The following is a 20,477-nucleotide window of genomic DNA, read 5'->3' as shown; positions in this document are numbered from 1 at the left end:
CTATAATAAACACGAGCCTACCTTCTGACAGAACGATTCTATTCCTTAAGAATTTACCCTACATAATAATACCCCGCTTTAAACATGAAGGAAACAATATGGAAAAATAATAGTCTTACTTTCCTGCAGCCCTTGACCCTTTTTACCCTAATTAACTATGTAAAGATTTTCAAAACAGAATTTAAAAAAAAAAAAAAAAGAACTTACCCTACAAATACATTCAAGAGATTCCCAGCCTGGCCCACTAGTAGTTAACTGATAACATTCAACACAGATGTATTCCATGGAAAAGTCATGCAGTCACTGAAAAGACAGCAACTGCCTACAACTGACTACAGAGGGATACTGAAAAGACTGATCCCAAAAAATATAAAAATAATTGTCCTTACTCTCAACAAATCTATAGCCTAACCTAGTAAAAATGACAACAAAGCAAAGAGGATTAAATGGATTACGTAGTGGGTTCCAGGAATCAGAGAGGCATCCATGTCACATCTACACATCACCCTTGAGGCACAGAGAAAAATGTCAACATTCCTGGAGGTGACTCATGAGCTGAGGGATAAAAGATGAGTAAGCTAGCCAGGAGAAGTGGGAGATGGAAAAAAAAATATTCTAAGCAAAACAGGGATGTAAAAGCAGTTAAAAAAAAATACTGATGGGTTCACACAGTAGCCTAGTGGCTAAAGTCCTCCTCTTACATGCTGGGATCCCATAAGTATGCTGGTTCGTGTCCCGGCTGCCCCACTTCCCTTCCAGTGCCCTGCCTATGGCCTGGGAAAGCAGTCAAGGACAGCCAATGCCTTGGACCCCTGCACCCACATGGAAGATCTGAAAAAAGATCCTGGCTTCGGATGGGTTCAGCTCTGGCCATTGTGGCTACTTAGTGAACCAGCATGAAGATTTTTCTGTCTCTTCCTCTCTGTGTAAGATCTGAATTTTCAATAAAAATAAAATTAATATTTTTCAAAAATTATAAGATATGTTTCACATCAGTGGCAGTGAAATCCCTAGGTAATCCCAAGGACTGATCAGCAGAACCTGCAAACACCAACAAATTCAACATTCACTTTTGAACAATATGGGTAATTCTCAACAGGGTCTTTGTTTTCTTTTCTTTTTTTTTTTTTTTAGATTTTATTTTTTTATTGGAAAGGCAGATATACAGAGAGGAGAGACAGAGAGGAAGATCTTCTGTCCAATGATTCACTCCCCAAGTGAGTGCAACGGCCGATGCTATGCCCGTCCGAAGCCAGGAGCCTCCTCCGGGTCTCCCACGTGGATGCAGGGTCCCAAAGCTTTGGGCCATCCTTGACTGCTTTCCCGGGCCACAGGCAGGGAACTGGATGGGAAGCGGGGCTGCCAGGATTAAGAACCGGCACCCATATGGGATCCCGGGCGTGCAAGGCGAGGACCTTAACCACTGCGCCACTGCGCCAGGCCCAACATGGTCTTTCAAAAGGAGAGACTGACTTGGGAATGAGGATCAGGACTAAGATTGGGAACTACTGATTAAAACATGGCTAGCCAAATCAAAATAATGCATTCGGTAGCAGTTAGTACCTGCTGTGTAGTGTGTCGAACTGTATTATGTGAATACTCCTCCTAGCGCAAAGGAAAGCATGGCAGCCTTGCTCCTCATCACCTGCACTGTGCAATCTCCGTCTGTCACTCACACACTCCATCCTGGAGACACTGTCCTGAAGCCTCACCCAAACAACTTCCAGCAACTGTTTGTTTAGTTATTTAAGCCACAATAAAAACCACTAATAGTACATGCATAGATCACTGGCACTTCACTGTCTTGAGTCTATTCCCAAAACAAACAAACCAACCCACCCATAAATTTTAAGCTTTTCTACTTAAAAAGGGCACATGGTTTTCCATTCTAGCTTTAATAAATTTCTTAGCTAACAAATATTACATTACTTATCTAACAAAAGTAAGGGGAAAATTGCATGTTTCCAGTATAAAATTCTTTCGACTTGTAAAATGCTCCTCATGATAATTAGTATGAAGTAATTACCACAATGAACAAGGCAGAGACCGTACATACCCAGTGACTCTGGGTTCTCTCATGAAACAGCTCTAATTTTTTCAATTTTCTCTGAGATCTTGAATATCAACAAAACTACACAATAAACTACTTCTACATAACAGTTTCAACAAACACAAATATCAGTTTGAATTTTTATCCTCTTGACCTAAAATATACAAATGGCACATAGTTTCAGTGTAAAGCAAAAGTTGCTCAGATAAAAATGTTATTCAGTATTAATCAGTTTTAATCAATTTTTTGAGCATTGGAAATAAAACCATTAAAGTACTACTTGCTACACTCTCTGGGTACAGAAATAACTACACAGTACTGGACAAATATGGGAATATAGTGAAAATTCACAGGTTTATTACTTTGTTTTGTTGGTAAAGATGGAAAAATACCATTTTACTTCTACTTTGTAGCATTCTTCATTAAAAAAACAAACAAAAACAAAAACAATATCCCACCATGGATCTGTTTTTCTTTCAAATTACAACTATGACGTGATACAGCATGGGGATTATTTCAGCCTTCTTCTGTGGGCTAAGATGATGAGAAAAGTAAGACACTAAGACCAAAGTAATTTCCTAACTATCTAAATTTTTCAGGTTTCACAATTAGCTCATTATTCAATAATAAAAATGTTAATTTCAAAGTGCAGACCAGAATATACTGATACATGATAGAGAATCAACTGTTACCAACTGGCATTTTTCAGTGGAATTAAAAAAAGGAAAAAGATTAAGGAATTCTTTGTACCATAGACCTAGAAAACATATTTAATATCTACTTGTAACCAAAAAAAAAAAAAAAACAAACTTGTAAGGAGCCCAGAGCAGTAGCCTAGCAGCTTAAAGTCCTCACCTTGCACGTGCTGGGATCTCTTAGGGCCCAGAAGCCCTGCTTCCCATCCAGCTCCCTGCTTGTGACGTGGGAAAGCAGTCGAGGACGGCCCAAAGCCTTGGGACCCTGCACTCATGTGGGAGACCCAGAGGAAGCTCCTGGCTTCAGATAAGCCCAGCCCAGGCCGTTATAGTCATTTGGGGAGTGAATCATTTGATGGAAGCTCTTCCTCTGTCTCTCCTCCTCTCTGTGTAACTGTCTTTCCAATAAAAATTTTAAAAAATCTTTAAAAAAAAACTGTAAAATTCACTGTTCATGAAATAACATCTATAGTTCACAAACCATTATTCTAACGTAGACATCATGAGCAAACTGCACTTTAAAATTTCACCACATGATGGGGCTAAAATATTACACATCTCAGAAAACTATCAAAGTACAATTCTATCAACATATCAGAACAAAAAATAAAAAGTAGAAATTGAAAGTAAAACATTATGGTAATTAAGGCCAAACTCATTTATTAGGACAAGATAAAATATCAAAACTGGAAAAACAGGCCCAGCAGCCTAATGGCTAAAGTCCTCGCCTTGCATGCACCAAGATCCCATATGGATCTAACCCTGGCAGCCCCACTTCCCATCCAACTCCCTGCTTCCTGTTGGTTTCTCCTCTCCTCTTTCCTCCCCTCTGACTTTCCAATTAAAAAAAACAAAATGAATCTTCAAAACAAAAGGTGAAACACCTATTTATAAATTCCAAGAACCAAAACTGTCCCGAGTCTCTCCTTATATTAAGCATTAGATTCCAAAAAGAATAAAAGATTTCATCATATGTTAAGTATCACTAAGGATTTACACAATGTAGATATTTATACTTTAAGTAACGCTTTATAATGAATTATCTAATTGTATTAAAACTTCATCTTAAGATTTAAGAAAAGCAGGCCTTGCAAGGTAGCCTGGCAGCTAAAGTCATCGCCTTGCACACGACAGGTTCCCATATGGGCTCCGGTTCTAATTCCAGCAGCTCCACTTCCCATCCTGCTCCCTGCTTGTGGCCTGGGGAAGCAGTCGAGGACGGCCCAAAGTTTTGGGACCGTGTACCTGCATGGGCGACCCAGAGAAGGTTCTGGCTCCTAGTTTCGAATCAGCTCAGCTACAGCCGTTGCAATCACTTGGGGAGTGGATCAGGGGACAGAAGATCTTCCTGTCTCTCTCTTCTCTGTATATCTCACTTTCCAAAAACAAATAAATCTTTTTTAAAAAATAAGGCACTAATATACTTTCTATTAGTAAATTTTGAAATAGGATTTCAATTCACACTTCTAAATTTGTGCAAGGTATTCTACATTCAAGTAAAATGAACATTTCTTAATCCTGATATGTAACCATGTTGTAAATTTCACATTATTTTAGAAATTCCAATCATGTACCACTCAAGGCCTTACGAATTTATATGGGGGGGGGGGGAATTTATTCTAGATACATCAAAGGATTTCAAAGTATATGCATATAGGTACATTTTAGATTTGATTACGTTATAGGAACTTTTCATCTCCACAAAAGGTATACGGCTCACTGGGAAGGGTAATAAGTCAGTACTTCTCATCTACAGCACTTCAATTAAAGAAGCAAGATGTCTGATAAGCATGGACTAGATTAGACAGACCCCTTCCCTCTATCCATCTCCCACTCATAAGCTGAAAGCTCCACCCTAGATTTAGTCCAAGAATACTGAGGCATCAATTGTCCTGTTTGGCTGCCTAACTGGGCAGAGGTTCCACACTGAGTTTAGAGGCCACTGTTCCACCCAATGCAAAGGAGTGATTCAGTTTTTGTGCAAACTAAGAAACACTCCTCAAAAGAACTCATTTTGTTTGAAGCAATGGAGAAGAAAGCCTCGGGGTGAACTCAAGAGAGGCTGGTGATAAGAAAAAAAAAAAAGATAGGCAGCTCATCTCAACTAAAGGCAACAAATGAAGGCTTTATGCCAGCTAATTCAGAGACCCAGGAGAAAGAGGCAAAAAAAGAGTACGAAAGACGTAGAATCACAACACCTTCCAAGAGGTGCCTCAAAAACTAACCTCACGCAGCTAAACGGTCAGAAGAGAGAAATGTATGTTCCAGAACACGGCTGAAATGAGTCAGTCAGGGAGCGACAGAATGATATCCAAGCTCTACCAAGAGATGAGAAGACACAAATATGGGCCATGATAAAGCTATCTTTCCCAGACAGTGATGAAGGCCACACATTTTAGTCTAGAGCTCAGTCATTTCACTTGCCTTCTGCAAATAAAGCTCAATATTCAAAATTAGAATGGCAAAAAGTAGGAATAATTATAAATCATCACATTCATGGAATTATACTGTAATTGGATAGTTTGGTAAAACACCTTGCACACAGTAAACCATACCAGACATATTGGATATCACTAGCACTTAACATAGCAATCAACATTACTTAAAAGTATTACAGAAAAAAAGATGTGTAAAATATGCAAAGTGTCTAGTGTAAACTAAAGTTTGTTGGCCATTGATAACTACAAAAGACAGCTCTGAAGTAAGTGATTTAATATGTTGACAGTACACTGAACACTAACAACAAAATTAATAAATACAAAATAATTTGAATGATAACAGAAACAAACTGTGCTGCAAAGACATTAAGCCTTCACGTTTGAATTACATTTGTGTAGAATGAGTGAAGGAGTAGACAAAAAAAGACAAAGAGATGCAGGAAAGAGTACCTTTGTTGATGATGGTGGAGTAGGGAAATTAAGCCAGGCTGGAGCAAAATCATGCTGCGCCATTTAGGTCCAGTCTCTCCAACTCAGGGAAACAAGGCTTCAACACCTCATGGCAAGTCCCTGTCACACATAAAAATGGAAGTCATTAGACCTGGAGCTCCTGGCCAGAATCATCTCCTCCTTTAAATTACAGTGATCTACCAGTGTAAGATTCCACTCATAGCTGTTAATTACAGCAGGTCACTGCTATGTACTAAGCTTCTGAAATATGCTCCAACAGACCAGACTAGGAACCAAAATGGCATTTCTCATATCCACATCACCAAACTGTTATCTGACCTTCCAGAAACCAAAGGAGTGATAACAATAATAGAAAACAAGACTGTTAGCCAATCATTTTCCTTATTATTGTGTCCTGCACATATCTTGAAAAAAAAAAAAAACTTTGAACCAATCCATTTCTATTTTATCTCTTCTTCAGTCTGATTCTGTTTAAGTATTTATCTGCACACCAGAACACTATTTTATACAGAATGGGATGTTGCCTAATTCTGGAACAACAAAGTCAATTAAGATCTTTATAAACTTAGCTTACTGAAATTTTGTCCACTGACACCCTGAGTATGTAGAAGAGGCAAAACTACTCTGAGAGAAAGTAGAAGTAGGACTATTAGGGGGATAAGTACAAATAGAGGAATTTTTTCAGAAATGGGGTATTATCTTCATTGAGGTTATCATTCTACATCAGTGCTTGTCAAAACTCCAATTATACACTCAGGACTGCTAAGTTAAATTATGCAACAAATGCTATTCTTTAAAAAAAAAAAATCACAGGGCCCAGCGCCGTGGCCTAGTGGCTAAAGTCCTCGCCTTGAACACTCCGGGATCCCAAATGGGTGCCGGTTCTAATCCCGACACCTCCACTTCCCATCCAGCTCCCTGCTTGTGGCCTGGGAAAGCAGTCGAGGATGGCCCAAAGCCTTGGGACCCTGCACCCGTGTGGGAGACCTGGAGGAAGTTCCTGATTCCCGGCTTCAGATTGGCCGTAGCGCTCACTTGGGGAGTGAATCATCAGACGGGAGATCTTTCTCTAACTCCTCCTCTCTGTATATCTGACTTTGTAATAAAATAAATAAATCTTTAAAAAATAAATAAATAAATCAAAGAAAAAGAACATCAGGAAAAGAAGCAAGCTTAGAAAATCCAAAGTAAGGGTCCAGGGCAGCACCCTAGTAAAGTCCTCACCTTGAGCACACCAGGATTCCATATAAGCACCAGTTCTAATACTGGTAGCCCCCCACTTCCCATCCAGCTCCCTGCTTGTGGCTGGGAAAGCAGAAGAGAATCGCCCAAAGCCTTGGGAACCTGCCCTCACATGGGAGACCCAAAAGAAGCTCCTGGCTCCTGGCTTTGTACTGGCTCAGCTCCTGGAGTTGAGGTCATTTGGGAAGTGAAGCAGAGTATGTAAATTCTACCTTTCCGATAAAAATAAGTAAATTAAAAAAAAAAAGGAAGATAAAGCAAGGTACACCAGTCCCCCTTTCATACCGAGTCTGGCATTCTGTGGTTTGTTACCTATGGTCAATTGTAATAGAAAATTACATAGAAAATTCCAGAAATAAACACTGTATAGCTTTAAATCCCAGCCCTCCAAAAAGCATGATGAAATCTATCACAAGTTTCAGCCATTTTTAATTTCTATTATATCTGCATACACATTATGAAGTCTTATACAATGAAAATTAGGTTAAGATTTACAAGGAACTTTGATCTTTCATCATATGAAGCTAAAAAACAAACATGCTTTGTGAAATAGTTTTCCAATTTTTAGTAACTCTCAAATTATAGTTCCAATAACCTCAAAGGTAACTGAAAATGGCTTTACATCCCACTAAAACAAAAGAAGACTAAACCAAACAACGAAAACCCCACTGCTAAAATGACAGGACCAAATCACTACCTACATACAGGTAATGGCTAAAGGTAATGGCTTAAACTCATCAATTCTCACAGACTAGCAGCAGACTGGGTCAAAAACAAAACCCATCTAGCTGTTACCTACAGAAGACACATCTCACCAACAAACATACGTGGAAATCAAAAGTGAAAGTATGGAAAAAGACATTCCAGGCTAATGATAAAGAAAAATGAGCTGGCGTAGCCATTTGTACCAGATAATAAAGACTTTGATGTGAAAAATATTAAAAGAAATGAAGAAGGAAACCACATAATGATCAAAAGATACATTCGACAAGAAGAGATCACCATACTAGTTTCTTAGGATGTTTTCTCTTTCGTCTCTAATTTTACCTGGGTTTTCTCTCTTGCTTTTCTTGGCTAGTCTGGCTAAGCTTGTTTTGCTTATCTTCTTAAACAATAGTTCTTTCTCTTTGCAATCTGTAGCTTTTTAGTATCAATTCTGTTTATTTTTATAGTGACTTTTATCATTTCTTGCTTCCTGTTCATTTTTTCTCTTTTAATAAGTCCTTGAGATGCACTATGAGATCATTTGATATTAGCATTTTTTGTAAGCACCTAATATTACAAATGTCCCTTTCAATAGTGTTTTTGCTACATTTCATGGGTTTTGATACTTTTGTTTTATTTTCTCTCTTCAAAAAAGTTTCCTTACTAATTTTTTCAGTAACACATAGGTAAAACAGTAGCATCATTTTCTTCAGGAAGGTTTTTATTGTTTTATTTCTTTAATAACGCACTGGTCATTCAGTAGCATGTTTTTTAACTTCACATTATTGGGGAATACACAGTAACTGTGTAATACGGACCATCATATCCAGATGTGAAGATACAATGCAGTATACATTTCTACTTCCAGATCAAAGATGGACTCCCCACAAAACTGTTAAATTAAATATAGCTTGATAATTGGATGCAGGACTCTGCCATTGTCCATAACTACAATGTTAAGATATGCTGAAACAGCTGAATGATGAAGGATTATGCTATTGTAATAATATAGGAGAAATCTGGGAGGTGGGGTGAGGGCACCAAGGGGATATGAGGAGCGGAGAAATCCCAGATCCTATGGAACTGTATCATAAAATAATAAAATAAACAAGGCCCGACGTGGTAGCCTAACGGCTAAAGGTCTCCTTTGGCACATGCTAGGATACCATATGGGTGCCTGTTCATGTCCCAGTGGCCCCAGTTTCCATCCAGCTCCATGCTTGTGGCCTGGGAAAGCAGCTGAGGATGGTCCAAAGCCTTGGGACCCTGCACCCAAGTGGAAGACTCAGAGGAGGCTCCTGGTTCCTGGCTTTGGACTGCCTCCTCTCCAGTCATTGTAGCCATTTGGGGAGTAAATCAACAGATGGAAGATCTTCCTCTTTATATATCTGGCTTTGCAATAAAAAAGGGGGGGGGGGAGAGGAGAACAACTCCAATTATTATGGCATTTATCAAGTATAAATGGAAACAAAATTTTATTCATTCTTATGTCCAATCTGATTCACATTCCATATTCCTTTCCCTGTGCAAAGTTTTGAACTGAACTGCACCCCACAACCACCACAAAATCACCAACAAAATCCCCTGGGAAAACAAAAGAGGAGTCCTCTGGTATCTGAACTTAATTGGGAAACCGAGAGCAGCTCCAGGACCCTGCAGCTACCTGGGGAGTGAAGACCGGGATCAAAGAGATAATAACTTCATCTTTCCCTAAAAACCCCCACTGTTTACTGTGCCTTTCAAATAAAAAACTTAGAACTATTATTATTTAAATTGAAAAGAGTGTATACTGACCAAAGTACACAAGAAGATGAAGCTTCTCCTCCTATAACGCTTTACTTCTTATCCACCCCCCCCAATTTGTGCCACATTACATCAAAACGAACATCAAATTGATACTAACAGAATAAACAACAAACGCTGTGTTTTTCACATGACTTAGATTTCAGCTAAGAAAAACGGCGTTTTAGCTCAATGGCTAAATCCTCCCCCTGGCAAACACCAGTACCCCAAACGGGCACCAGTTACTCCACTTCCCATCCAGCTCTCTGCTTGTAGCCTGGGAAAGCAAAAGATGACCCAAAGCTTTGGGACCCTGCAACCATGTGGAGAACAGGAAGAAGCTCCTGGCTTTGGACAGGTTCTCCCTCCGGCCTTTGTGGCTGCCTGGAGAGTGGACCAGTGGATGGAAGATTTTTCTGTCGCTATTTCTTTCTGGAGATCTGACTTTCCAACAAAAATAAATAAAATCTTTAAAAAAAAAAAAAAAAGGTAAGGGGGTGTTCCTGTGTAGTGGACGCATACCAGCATCCAGCTGCATAAAGGACATGAGAGTCAGCTCAGCCAGGCCAACAGAGGTCATCGATGAGAAGATGGCAGCTCTCCTGGACAACATTTACAGCAAGTTACAGGGTCTGTGGAGGTACTGATGTGGAACCTGGTAAGGCAACAGAGCATCCAAAGGTTTTTTCTCAACCCTGATGTGATGAAGCTGGCAATGTGTCAAGACTATCAAAATCACTCAAGTAATTCTCTTCAGAGCATTCTCACCACTTTGGAATGTCTAAAACATCATCAAACGATTGCCCCCATCTCTGAGTTCTAGGATAGTTTGCTAAAAAGGAATCTGTGGGCATTGAGGAAGAAAAACAAAGAACTTAGGCCTGGCATGGCAGCCTAATAGCTAAAATCCTTGTCTTGCGTGCAATGGATTTCGATATGGTCTTTGGTTCATATCCCAGTGCTCCACTTTCCTTCCAGCTCCCTGCTTATGCCCTGGGAAAGGACTAGAGGACGGCCTTGGAACCCTGCACCAGCATAGGAGACCCAGAAGAAGCTCCTGGCTCCAGACTGGCTCAGCTCCAGCCATTGAAACCACTTGGGAGTGAACTAGCAGTTCGAAGATCTTCCTCTCTGTCTCTCCTTCTCTGTAAATGTGACTTTCCAATAAAAAAAAAATCTTTAAAACAAAGAAATGAAAATTTTGCCAGCCCACCTTCCTCCACACCTCAATTCTCCCTATCCAAATCAGAGGTCCACATGAGTCTCAGTATTAAAAACTTCAATTAAATTAAAATGGGTCTTAAAATCAAAGTCCATCAGAAATAACGAAAATCAATTTACAACTGCAGAATTCTATCACAAGTAGGGTCCAGAACACTCAAATTATTATATCTCTTGTGAAAGTTCAAATGTTACACCAAAGTGCAGGCTTCTGCTTTGGACTTCTACTCACATCATCTCCATAACTGAAAACAAAACGAAGGTTTAAATCTAAGCACTATGAAAAAACATAAAAACAAACCTTCATGATATTGGATTTGGTAACAGATTCTCACATATGACAATAGTATTTTGAGTACAGAGAAAAAAAGATAATACTCAGGACTTCATGAAAAGCCAAAACATCTTTGAAAGAACATTATCTAAACAATAAAATACAAACAGAAAAGGACAAAATATTTCCCTGCATTCTTACAACTTGAGAAAATGCCTCTCATTTTTAAATTAGTAAAGCACTTGAAGAAATACTTCTAGGAATGATCAATAAGCACAGAAAATATACTTAACATTATTTGCCATTAGGAAAATGCAAGTCAAACTACAACAAGGGTCCGGCACAGTAGCCTAGCGGCTAACGTCCTCGCCTTGCATGTACCAGGATCCCACATGGGCATAGGTTCTAATCCCAGTGGTCCCACTTCCCATCCAGCTCCCTGCTTGTGGTCTGTCAAGGACAGCCCAAAGCCTTGGGACCCTGGCCCAGCCCTGGCTCTAAGTCCACTTGGGATGTGTACCAGCAATAGATTGTCTCACCTTTTCTCTGTACCACATACTCAACCTTTCAAAAAGTAAATAGTCATCTTTACAAAAAAGGGGGGGAGGGGAGCAGTGCGATAGCGCAGTGGTTAAAGTCCACCTTGAACACGCTCGCCAAGATCCCATAGGGGTGTGGGTCCTAATTCCAATGGCCCAAAGCCAATGTTGTGAGACCTGGAGGCGACTCCTGCCTTCGGATTGGCTCAACTCCAGCGGTTGAGCTCACTTGGAGAATGAATCAGTGGACGGAAGATCTTTCTCTCTGTCTCTCCTCCTCTCTGTATATCTGCCTTTCCAGTAAAAATAGATTTAAAATAGATTAGTTCGTTTTTTAAAAAAAGATTTTGCCTCAACAAATTAAGCTACTGCCTGCAATGTGAACATCCCACGGGGCAGCATCATTCATATCCTAGCTGTTCCACTTCCAATCCAGCTCCCTGCTTATGGCCTGGGAATGCAATAGAGTATGGCCCAAAGTCTTGGAAGCCCGCACCCATGTGGGAGACCCGGAAGAAGCTCCTAGCTCCTATCTCTAAATTAGTTCAGCTCTGGCCACTGCAGGCATTTGAGAAGTGAACCAGCAGATGAAGTATCTTTCTGGTTTTCCTTCTCTCTGTAAATCTGCCTTTCTAATAAAAAATAAATCTTTTAAAAAACTATTTCTACTAAGATAATTTTTGTTATGTCTGGAAACTCTAGAAGTCCACAAGGAAAAGCATTTAGTCCAACACAGAAAAATTTCAGTTAAGATAGTCAATACAGACTCAACAAAATCAACATGAAAATCCAATCTTTCCAGCACTAAAGGAAAAGCCATTCTTAAATTCATTTGCAACTACAAGGGACCTTAAATAGCAAGACAAATACTAAAAAACTAGTTACAGGCATACTCATTCCTATTTCAAAACTTATTACCGAGCACAGTGATCCAATCATTATAACAGAGCCTTACGATGGGTATATATACAAGTGAGACACCAAAAGTAACACACACGTGTACGGCCAACTGATTTTCAACAAGAGTGCTACGATACTTCAACGGAGAATTGTCTCTTCCACAAATGGTACTGAAACAAGATATTCTCTGGACTTCTACTCACATCATCTCCATAACTGAAAACAAAACGAAGGTTTAAATCTAAGCACTATGAAAAAACATAAAAATAAACCTTCATGATATTGGATTTGGTAACAGATTCTCACATATGACAATAGTATTTTGAGTACAGAGAAAAAAGATAATACTCAGGACTTCATGAAAAGCCAAAACATCTTTGAAAGAACATTATCTAAACAATAAAATACAAACAGAAGAGGAGAAAATATTTCCCTGCATTCACAATATAAAAATTCTTACAACTCGAGAAAATGCCTCTCATTTTTAAATCAGTAAAGCACTTGAAGAAATACTTCTATGAATGATCAATAAGCACAGAAAATATACTTAACATTATTTGCCATTAGGAAAATGCAAGTCAAACTACAATAAGGGTCTGGCACAGTAGCCTAGCGGCTAACGTCCTCGCCTTGCATGTACCAGGATCCCACATGGGCATAGGTTCTAATCCCAGTGGTCCCACTTCCCATCCAGCTCCCTGCTTGTGGTCTGTCAAGGACAGCCCAAAGCCTTGGGACCCTGCACAGGCATGGGAGACCTGGAAGAAGCTCCTGGATCCTGACTTCAAATTGGCTCAGCTCCAGTCATTGCGCTCACTTGGGGAGTGAATCATCGGATGGAAGATCTTCCTCTCTGTCTCTCCTCCTATGTCTGACTTTGCAATAATCAATACATCGTAAAAAAAAAAAAAAAGAAAAGAAAATGGACACTCAAATACACATACTCCAATGCTGATAGCAGCATGATTCACAACTAATCCCAAATATCCATCAGCAGATATTTATACATATATAAATATACACATACACGTATGTATAGCTACACATCTACAGAACAGACTGTTAGCTCCAAAACTGAATCAAGTGGAGGAGCCAGCGCTGCAGTGCTGAATCAGCGCCTGTGATGCCAGTAACCCAAATGGGCACTGGTTTGTAGCCCAGCTGCTCGACTTTCGATCCAGCTGCCTGCTAACAGCCTGGGAAAAGGCAGTCAAGGGCAGCCACAGTGTTCAGGCTTCTGCCATCCAAGTGGTGAAGTGGGAGGAAGATCTTGACCTCTGGCTTCGGCCTGGTCCACCCCTGGCAGCCTCCTGGGCACTGAACCAGCAAATGTGGGGGGTGGGTGTGGGGTGTGCGTGTGTCTCTAAACTTGAGGTTCAAACAAATCTTTTTTTAAAAGGGGGGGAGTGAAGGAGACAACCACCCAAGTTCTTTAAAGCTGGAGTGGATGCCAAAGAAATATTGCCAATCTGGACTTTGGAGAAGCAATTCCAGTATTTCTTACTAAGCTGCACAGATTAGTAAGATTTAGCAGAGCTCAGTCTCAGAACCTGACGACTCTGGGGCAAAGGGACTGAGGGTGAAAGAGTGAAAGAGAATATACTTTTTAAACAAAGCAGGAAATATTCTCGCAAAGGCTGCGCTAAATGAAGGCACGTTAAGACTGCAGAACATGGAATGACAAGTTCAGCGGAAGGCATTTAACACAGCACTCAGGATTCCCACACTGCACATCAGAGCGCCTGCGTCTAGCCTGAGCTATGTTGCCGATTCTAGCTTCCCACTGGTGTACGCTCTAGAAGGCAACAGGTGATGGACTTGGGTCCTCGACGTCCATGCGAGATAGAAATGAACTTTGGGCTCCTGGCTTTGGATTGGCCCAGCCTCTGCTGTTGCAAGCCTTTGGGAAGTGAACCAGTGGATGGGAGGTCTGTCTTCCTGTCTCCATTACTGCCTTTCAAATAAAAATTTTTAAATATGTTGATTTTGCTGAGGCAAAACATTGCAACCCAGAGCAGGTGTTGTGGCACAGTGGGTTGGGCTGCCTCTTAAGACAGCTGAATCCTGTGTTGAAGAGCCTGGTTCAAGTTCCAGATGCACCCATTCCAATCCAGGTTTCTGATAAATCTGTGTAGGAAGCAGAAGATATGGCTCAAGTACTTGAATCCCTATCACCTGAGAGTTAGATAGTGTGCCTGGCCCCTGGCTTCAGCCTGGCCCAGTTCTGGCTGTTGCAGGATTTGGGAAACAAACAAATGGATGAAAAATCTCTCTTTCCCTGTGTATCAATCTCACTATCACTCTAACCTTCAAATAAATAAATCCTTTTTCAAAAGCTGAAATCAAAAGGGGGTTCTGGTGCAGTAGCCTGGTGGCTAAAGTCCTTGCTTTGCACACACCAGGATCCCACATGGGCTCTGGTTCATATACAGGCTGCACCACTTCCCATCCAGCTCTCTGCCTGTGGCCTGGGAAAGCAGCCAAGGATGACCCAAAGCCTTGGGACACTGCACCTGCATGGGAGACCAGGAAAAAACTTCAGATCAGCTCCATTCCAGCCACATGGGGTTTAAATCAGCAAATGGAAGATTTCTTTCTGTAAATCTGACTTTCCAATAAAAATAAATCTAAAAAAATTAAAAATCTTGAAGCTACTACTATAACAGAGGCATCCCAAATGGTGGTGCTGACTCAAGTCCCAGATTTTCCACTTCTAATTCAGCTCCCTGCTAACAGGCCGGGGAACACAGTAGAATGTGGCTTATGTGGGTCCGCACTTATCAAGTGAGAGATGTCGTGGCGTTCCTGGCTCTTATTTTTGGCCTGCCCCCAGCCATGGCATTACAGAGAGAACTATCAGACAAAAGACTGCTTTTCTTTTTTAAAATATTTATTTTTATTACAAAGTCAGATATACAGAGAGGAGGAGAGACAGAAGATCTTCCGTCTGATGATTCACTCCCCAAGTGAGTGCTATGGCCGGTGCCGTGCCGATCCGAAGCCAGGAGCCTCTTCCGGGTCTCCCACATGGGTGCAGGGTCCCAAAGCCTTGGGCCGTCCTCGACTGCTTTCCCGGGCCACAGGCAGGGAGCTGGATGGCAAACAGCTGATGGAATTAAAACCAGCACCTGTATGGGATTGCCGAGCATGAAAGGCAAAGACTTTAGCCACTAGGCCACGCCGCCAGGCCCAAGACTGCTTTTAGATACAAAAAAAAAAATCTCTTACAAAAAGTTCTGCAATTCCATTTTAATGCTCCTTTTAACAGCAATTCTGGTTGTCTCCTAATCTCCTACATTCCCCTCCAAACTCAGAACCTTTCTATGCTTTATTTACATTAGGAAAGAAAACCAAGGCAAGTTTCTCAGCCAAGCCTATAAAGACAGGCCAAGTAGGAGTGTCTGGAAGGTCTCCACAGGCCAGGCCACTGCACCACCACTACACACGAGAGCCAGGGCCAGAAATAGGTCAGGGTGGATTGCCTTAGATCAACAAGGCCCCAGTCTTGGGGAACTGGGTTCACAGATGTCTGGTCTGCCCTCAGGACAAATGTTGCATGGTTGAGCCACCTCACTGCTAACTCTCATGCAAAATTAAAGATTACACAGGAAGACCCAGAACGGAATATGTGTGGGCTGGTCAAGGGACAGCAAGCCCAGTAAGGGGGCAACGGCACCTCCCCTTTTGGCCCACTCCTCCCACTGGTGAGCATAAGAACTGGGACTGGGGGTAGGTCAGGTTAGGCACAGTTGGCCTGATTGTGAGTTGGGTTAGAGGGAGAGCCAGGCTGGGCTAAGCTCTGCATGCTGGAGGTACATGCACGAGCCAGAGCAAATGCAGGTTGCTTGGGTTTTGCCGCAGCCATCAGCTGGCAAGTGCTGGGAATGGAGGCAAGTCCTGTCAAGCTAGACTGAAGAACCACTTAGAAAGTTCAAGATCCAGGGTTAGGAGTGGGCCTAGCAGGGATACTGTGGGAACTTCTCTTAGGGACTACAGCTCCCACTGGTGAGCAGAACCAAGGCTGAGAGTAGACCTGGCTGTACAAGCAATAGCATCTGCCAGCATTAAGTATGGGCTGTATAGTGGGGTTGGCTGGGCTGACCTAGGCCAGCAACCATCAGTGTATACAAAAGCCAAATGGGATGCGGGAAGGAGCAAACCAGCATCATGTAGCAGAACCAGCACGGGGGAAGGCCTAGTGGAGATTACTGGTGTAGCTCCAACTGTAGCTCCCACTGGTGTACGCGAGGGTCGAGAATGTGGTGGGCAGGCTAGGGCTGAGCTGCTGCATCCATTGGTTTGTGTAAGAGAAAGGATTAGAGACAGGACTGACCCAGCAACTACAACCACCAAGGTATATATAGGCTAAAGTGGGCGATGGACTGAGCCACACCCCACACGGCTGGCACACACAGGAGTCAGGTCTGGGCCCACCCCAAACTAGGTTTATCTGGAGATTCCCCCAACTGAACCGCCAGACTCAGAACTCCAATCATGGAGAAAATCACAGGTTCTGTGATCTGACTGTGGAGTGCATGTATCAGAACTGGGCTTCTTGAGTTGCTAAAAGATGGTATTGGCCGGCAAGTCCAGATGCACATGGGGGATATGGAAGTCCACTGGGCCAGCAAAAGTCATCCAGTACCATCACAGATGGAATGCAGAACAAATTAGACAAATCTCCCAGTCAAGTGTTGACAACAAGTAGCTGGGTGAATAGAAACTCTAACATGGAATATGTAGGCCAATGGAGTGTAGAAGCATTTTGTCATCAAAATCTATATAGCTACAGGACAAACCAGAACTGTATCTTTGGCAACTGACAATTACTTCATATACCACAAAGTTTTTTGTTTGTTTTTTTTTTTTAAGATTTATTTTATTTTCATTACAAAGTCAGATATACAGAGAGGAGGCCACAAGCAGGGAGCTGGATGGGAAGTGGAGCTGCTGGGATTAGAACAGGCGCCCATATGGGATCCCGGCGCGTTCAAGGCAAGGACTTTAGCCGCTAGGCCACGCCGCCGGGTCCTACAAAGTTTAACTTTTTAAAAAATGATTGGGCTCAGCTCAATAACCTATCGGCTAAAGTCCTCGCCTTGAATGAGCCATGATCCCATATGGGTACCAGTTTTAATCCCAGCAGCCCCGCTACCCATCCAGCCCCCTGCTGTGGCCTGGGAAGGCAGTCAGCAACAGCCCTGACCTTTGGGAACCCTGCACTTGCAGGGGAGACCTGGAGAAGTTCCTGGCTCCTGGCATCAGACTGGCTCTGCTTTGGCCACTTGGGGAGTGAATCTGCTTGGGGAGTGAATCCTCAGACAAAAGATCTTCCTCTCTGTAGCTCTGACATTGCAATAAAAATAAATATTTTTTAAAAATTATTACTATTGGAATTAATAATTTATCAAGGAGGTACTAACTACCATTCCCTAAGATACAAAGAAAGCCTTTGTTACTTAATGTTTTAGAATCTATTTCACTCAAGACACAAAACAAGTATTCCTTTTAATTAAGCAGAAAATGAAATCGCCTTCTCAATGTCTAATAAGGAAACGAAACAATCTATAACTTTTTCTCCTTGTCAGCACCATGACCTGGCCTTGTAACTCAAGCGAGACGAAGGGAGACACAGGCGAAGGAGCAGGCTATGCATTAAGAATTGAAACAAATGGTTGTTGATTTTTTTTTTAATAAATTTACGTTTAATTCCACTGTCAATGAACTTCTTCTTTTTTTTGAAAGATTTATTTTTCTTGGAAAGTCAGATTTACAGAGAAGGATCCTCCACCCACTGATACTCTCTCCAAGCAGCTGCCATGACCACAATGGTCCAGGCTCCCAAGGCTTTACACCATCCTCGACTGCTTTCCCGGACAAAAACTGTGCTTCTGTCAAAGAGCTGTGACACAAAGCAGTAACCATAAGGGATCCCAGGTACATGAAAGGCAACGATTTAAGCCACTAGACTTCTGCGCTGGGCCCCGAGTGTTTGAAAAGCCTATTGCCTACCTGGCACTAACACATTATCTTATGTAATTACTGAAAATAGATCTACTCACTAATTTCAGCCCAAAATACCAAGGCAGTAACAAGTGGTCAATCAAATGCTGTATAAACACCTGAAATGCAATAAAATACTTTGGGAATTAGTGCCTGCAGGGTCCTTGCGCAGCAAAAGGAGCCATTCCTAAATCTAGCAACTAGACACTAATGTAAACTGTTTTAAGTATGGCCATGTAAGACAGCTTCTAAATGATCTACCAAATCACCCTGGCTACAAACTCTTCAGCAACCAACTGCTCCACAGTAAGTTTAATAGAAGCTCCAAAATAAATATGACAACAACACATATCCAATTCTTTAAAAAAAAAAATCAACAATAATTCTTATTCTCTGCAAAAGCACTAAGAACACAACATTAAACACATGAAGAAAACGAGATCGCTGTCGCCAGAAACCTTAGGTGAAGGATGAACAAAAGTTAAGACTACGCATGGAGCATGCTTTAAATGAAAGAGGATCCGGTGCTTAGGCCTAGTGGCTAAAGTCCTCGCGTCGAAAAGCACCAGGATCTCATGTGGGTACCAGTTCTAACCCTGGCAGCTCCATCTCCCAACCAGCTCCCTGCTTGAGGCCTGGGAAAGCAGTCGAGGACGGCCCAAGGGAAAATTTCCCTAATCTAGGGAACAAACTGGGAAACATCCAGGAGGGGCACAGAACTCCCAAAGAGGGTTTACCAAAAGCAATCTTCACCACGACACATGATAATCGAGCTCTCTTTAATTGAACATAAGGAAAAGATCCTTAACGTGCATGTGGGGAGTGAATCATCAGACAGAAGACCTTCCTCTCTGTCCTTCTCTCTGTATACCTGCCTGTCCAATTAAAATGGATAAATCTTTTTTAAAAAATGTGCATGTGAAAAGCATCAACTGACATATAAAGGAATGCCAATTAACTCACAGGAAACTTTACAGGCAGGAAGAAAATGGGACCACATATTCCAGATTCTAAAGGGAAAAATGTCAGCCCAGTATAATGTACCTAGCAAAGCTTTTGTCTTTGAAAATGAAAATTCTTGAAAATTCTTCCACAGTAAAGAATATGCCTCTTCCAAACCCGCTCTACAAAGGATACTTAAAAGATGTTCTCTTGACAGAAAGAGGAATAGCACCCACCAAAACCAAAGGCAAATGTGAAGCAGATCCCAGTAAAATAACAGAACCAAATTACCACCCATACATATTAACCCTGAATGTAAATGGCTTAAACTCACCAATCAAATGTCATACATTGTTGATTGGATTAAGTAAAAACCCATCTATTTGTTGCCTATAGGTGGCATCTCACCAACAACTTTCAGCAGAAACTATATCTCACAGATTTTTATTTTCTTTTGTTAGTTTCATCTCTTCAGAGAATTTTATTAAATCCTTCAGTGACTCACGGATTATACAGTAGCATAGTTTTCTTCATGAAGGTTGATTTTTTCATTTCTTAAGTGACACATTAGTCATTCAGTAGCATATTATTTAACATCATGGTGTTAATTTCTTTTTCTTCGTGATTTTATTTTGTGGCTTTTCATTTAAGGGGATGTATAATAACTGTGTAATGGAGACTATCATATCTAATAACATATGTTATTAAACTTCATGGTGTTGTTAATTTCTATTTTTCTTCCTGTTGTTAATTTTCTATTGTGGCTTTTTATTTAATGGGAGGTATAGTAACTGTGTAATGGAGACTAACATATCCAGATGTGAGGACACAATGTAGTATGCATCTCTACCTCCATACAAAGATGGACTCCCAATGAAACTGTTTACTATATCTTGACAATAGGAACTGGACTTTCTGCCACTGTCCATGCCTGCAATGATGGACTTAGGACTGTTTATGAAGAACTATACTATAGTAGTAATATAGGAGAACTGAGCCAGGGGGAAGGAAATTTGGGAGAGAATTTGGGAAATCCCAAGATCTATGGAACTGTATCATAAAATGATAATAAAAAGCAAAAAAGATGCCACCTAAGTATATGACACCAGATTGTACCAAATATTATTCCAATAGTATAATGTCACATGCTTCAACAACTTTTCAAAACGTACTTATTTACTTGACAGAGAGGCGGAGGGAGGGCAAAGGCACTTT

The 20,477-nt window shown here is 41.2% G+C and overlaps 1 protein-coding gene across 2 annotated transcripts in view; it reads right to left on the bottom strand.

Moving 5' to 3' along the window:
- GPBP1 (GC-rich promoter binding protein 1) overlaps positions 1 to 20,477 on the bottom strand; it is a 58,822-nt gene that overhangs the window by 30,590 nt on the left and 7,755 nt on the right. For both annotated transcript variants that reach the window (XM_040977561.1, XM_040977562.1), the window contains exon 3: positions 5,634 to 5,753. In XM_040977561.1, the coding sequence (XP_040833495.1) occupies positions 5,634 to 5,696 (63 nt within the window). In that variant the 5' untranslated portion in view covers positions 5,697 to 5,753. The remainder of the gene's footprint in view (positions 1 to 5,633; positions 5,754 to 20,477) is intronic.

This window comes from Ochotona curzoniae, unplaced genomic scaffold, assembly GCF_017591425.1.
Source record: "Ochotona curzoniae isolate NIBS_2020 unplaced genomic scaffold, NIBS_Ocur_1.0 contig_2754, whole genome shotgun sequence".
Classification (NCBI taxonomy): domain Eukaryota; kingdom Metazoa; phylum Chordata; class Mammalia; order Lagomorpha; family Ochotonidae; genus Ochotona; species Ochotona curzoniae.
Note: the sequence above shows the minus strand (reverse complement) of the source record. Positions and strands in the feature narration are given on the sequence as shown.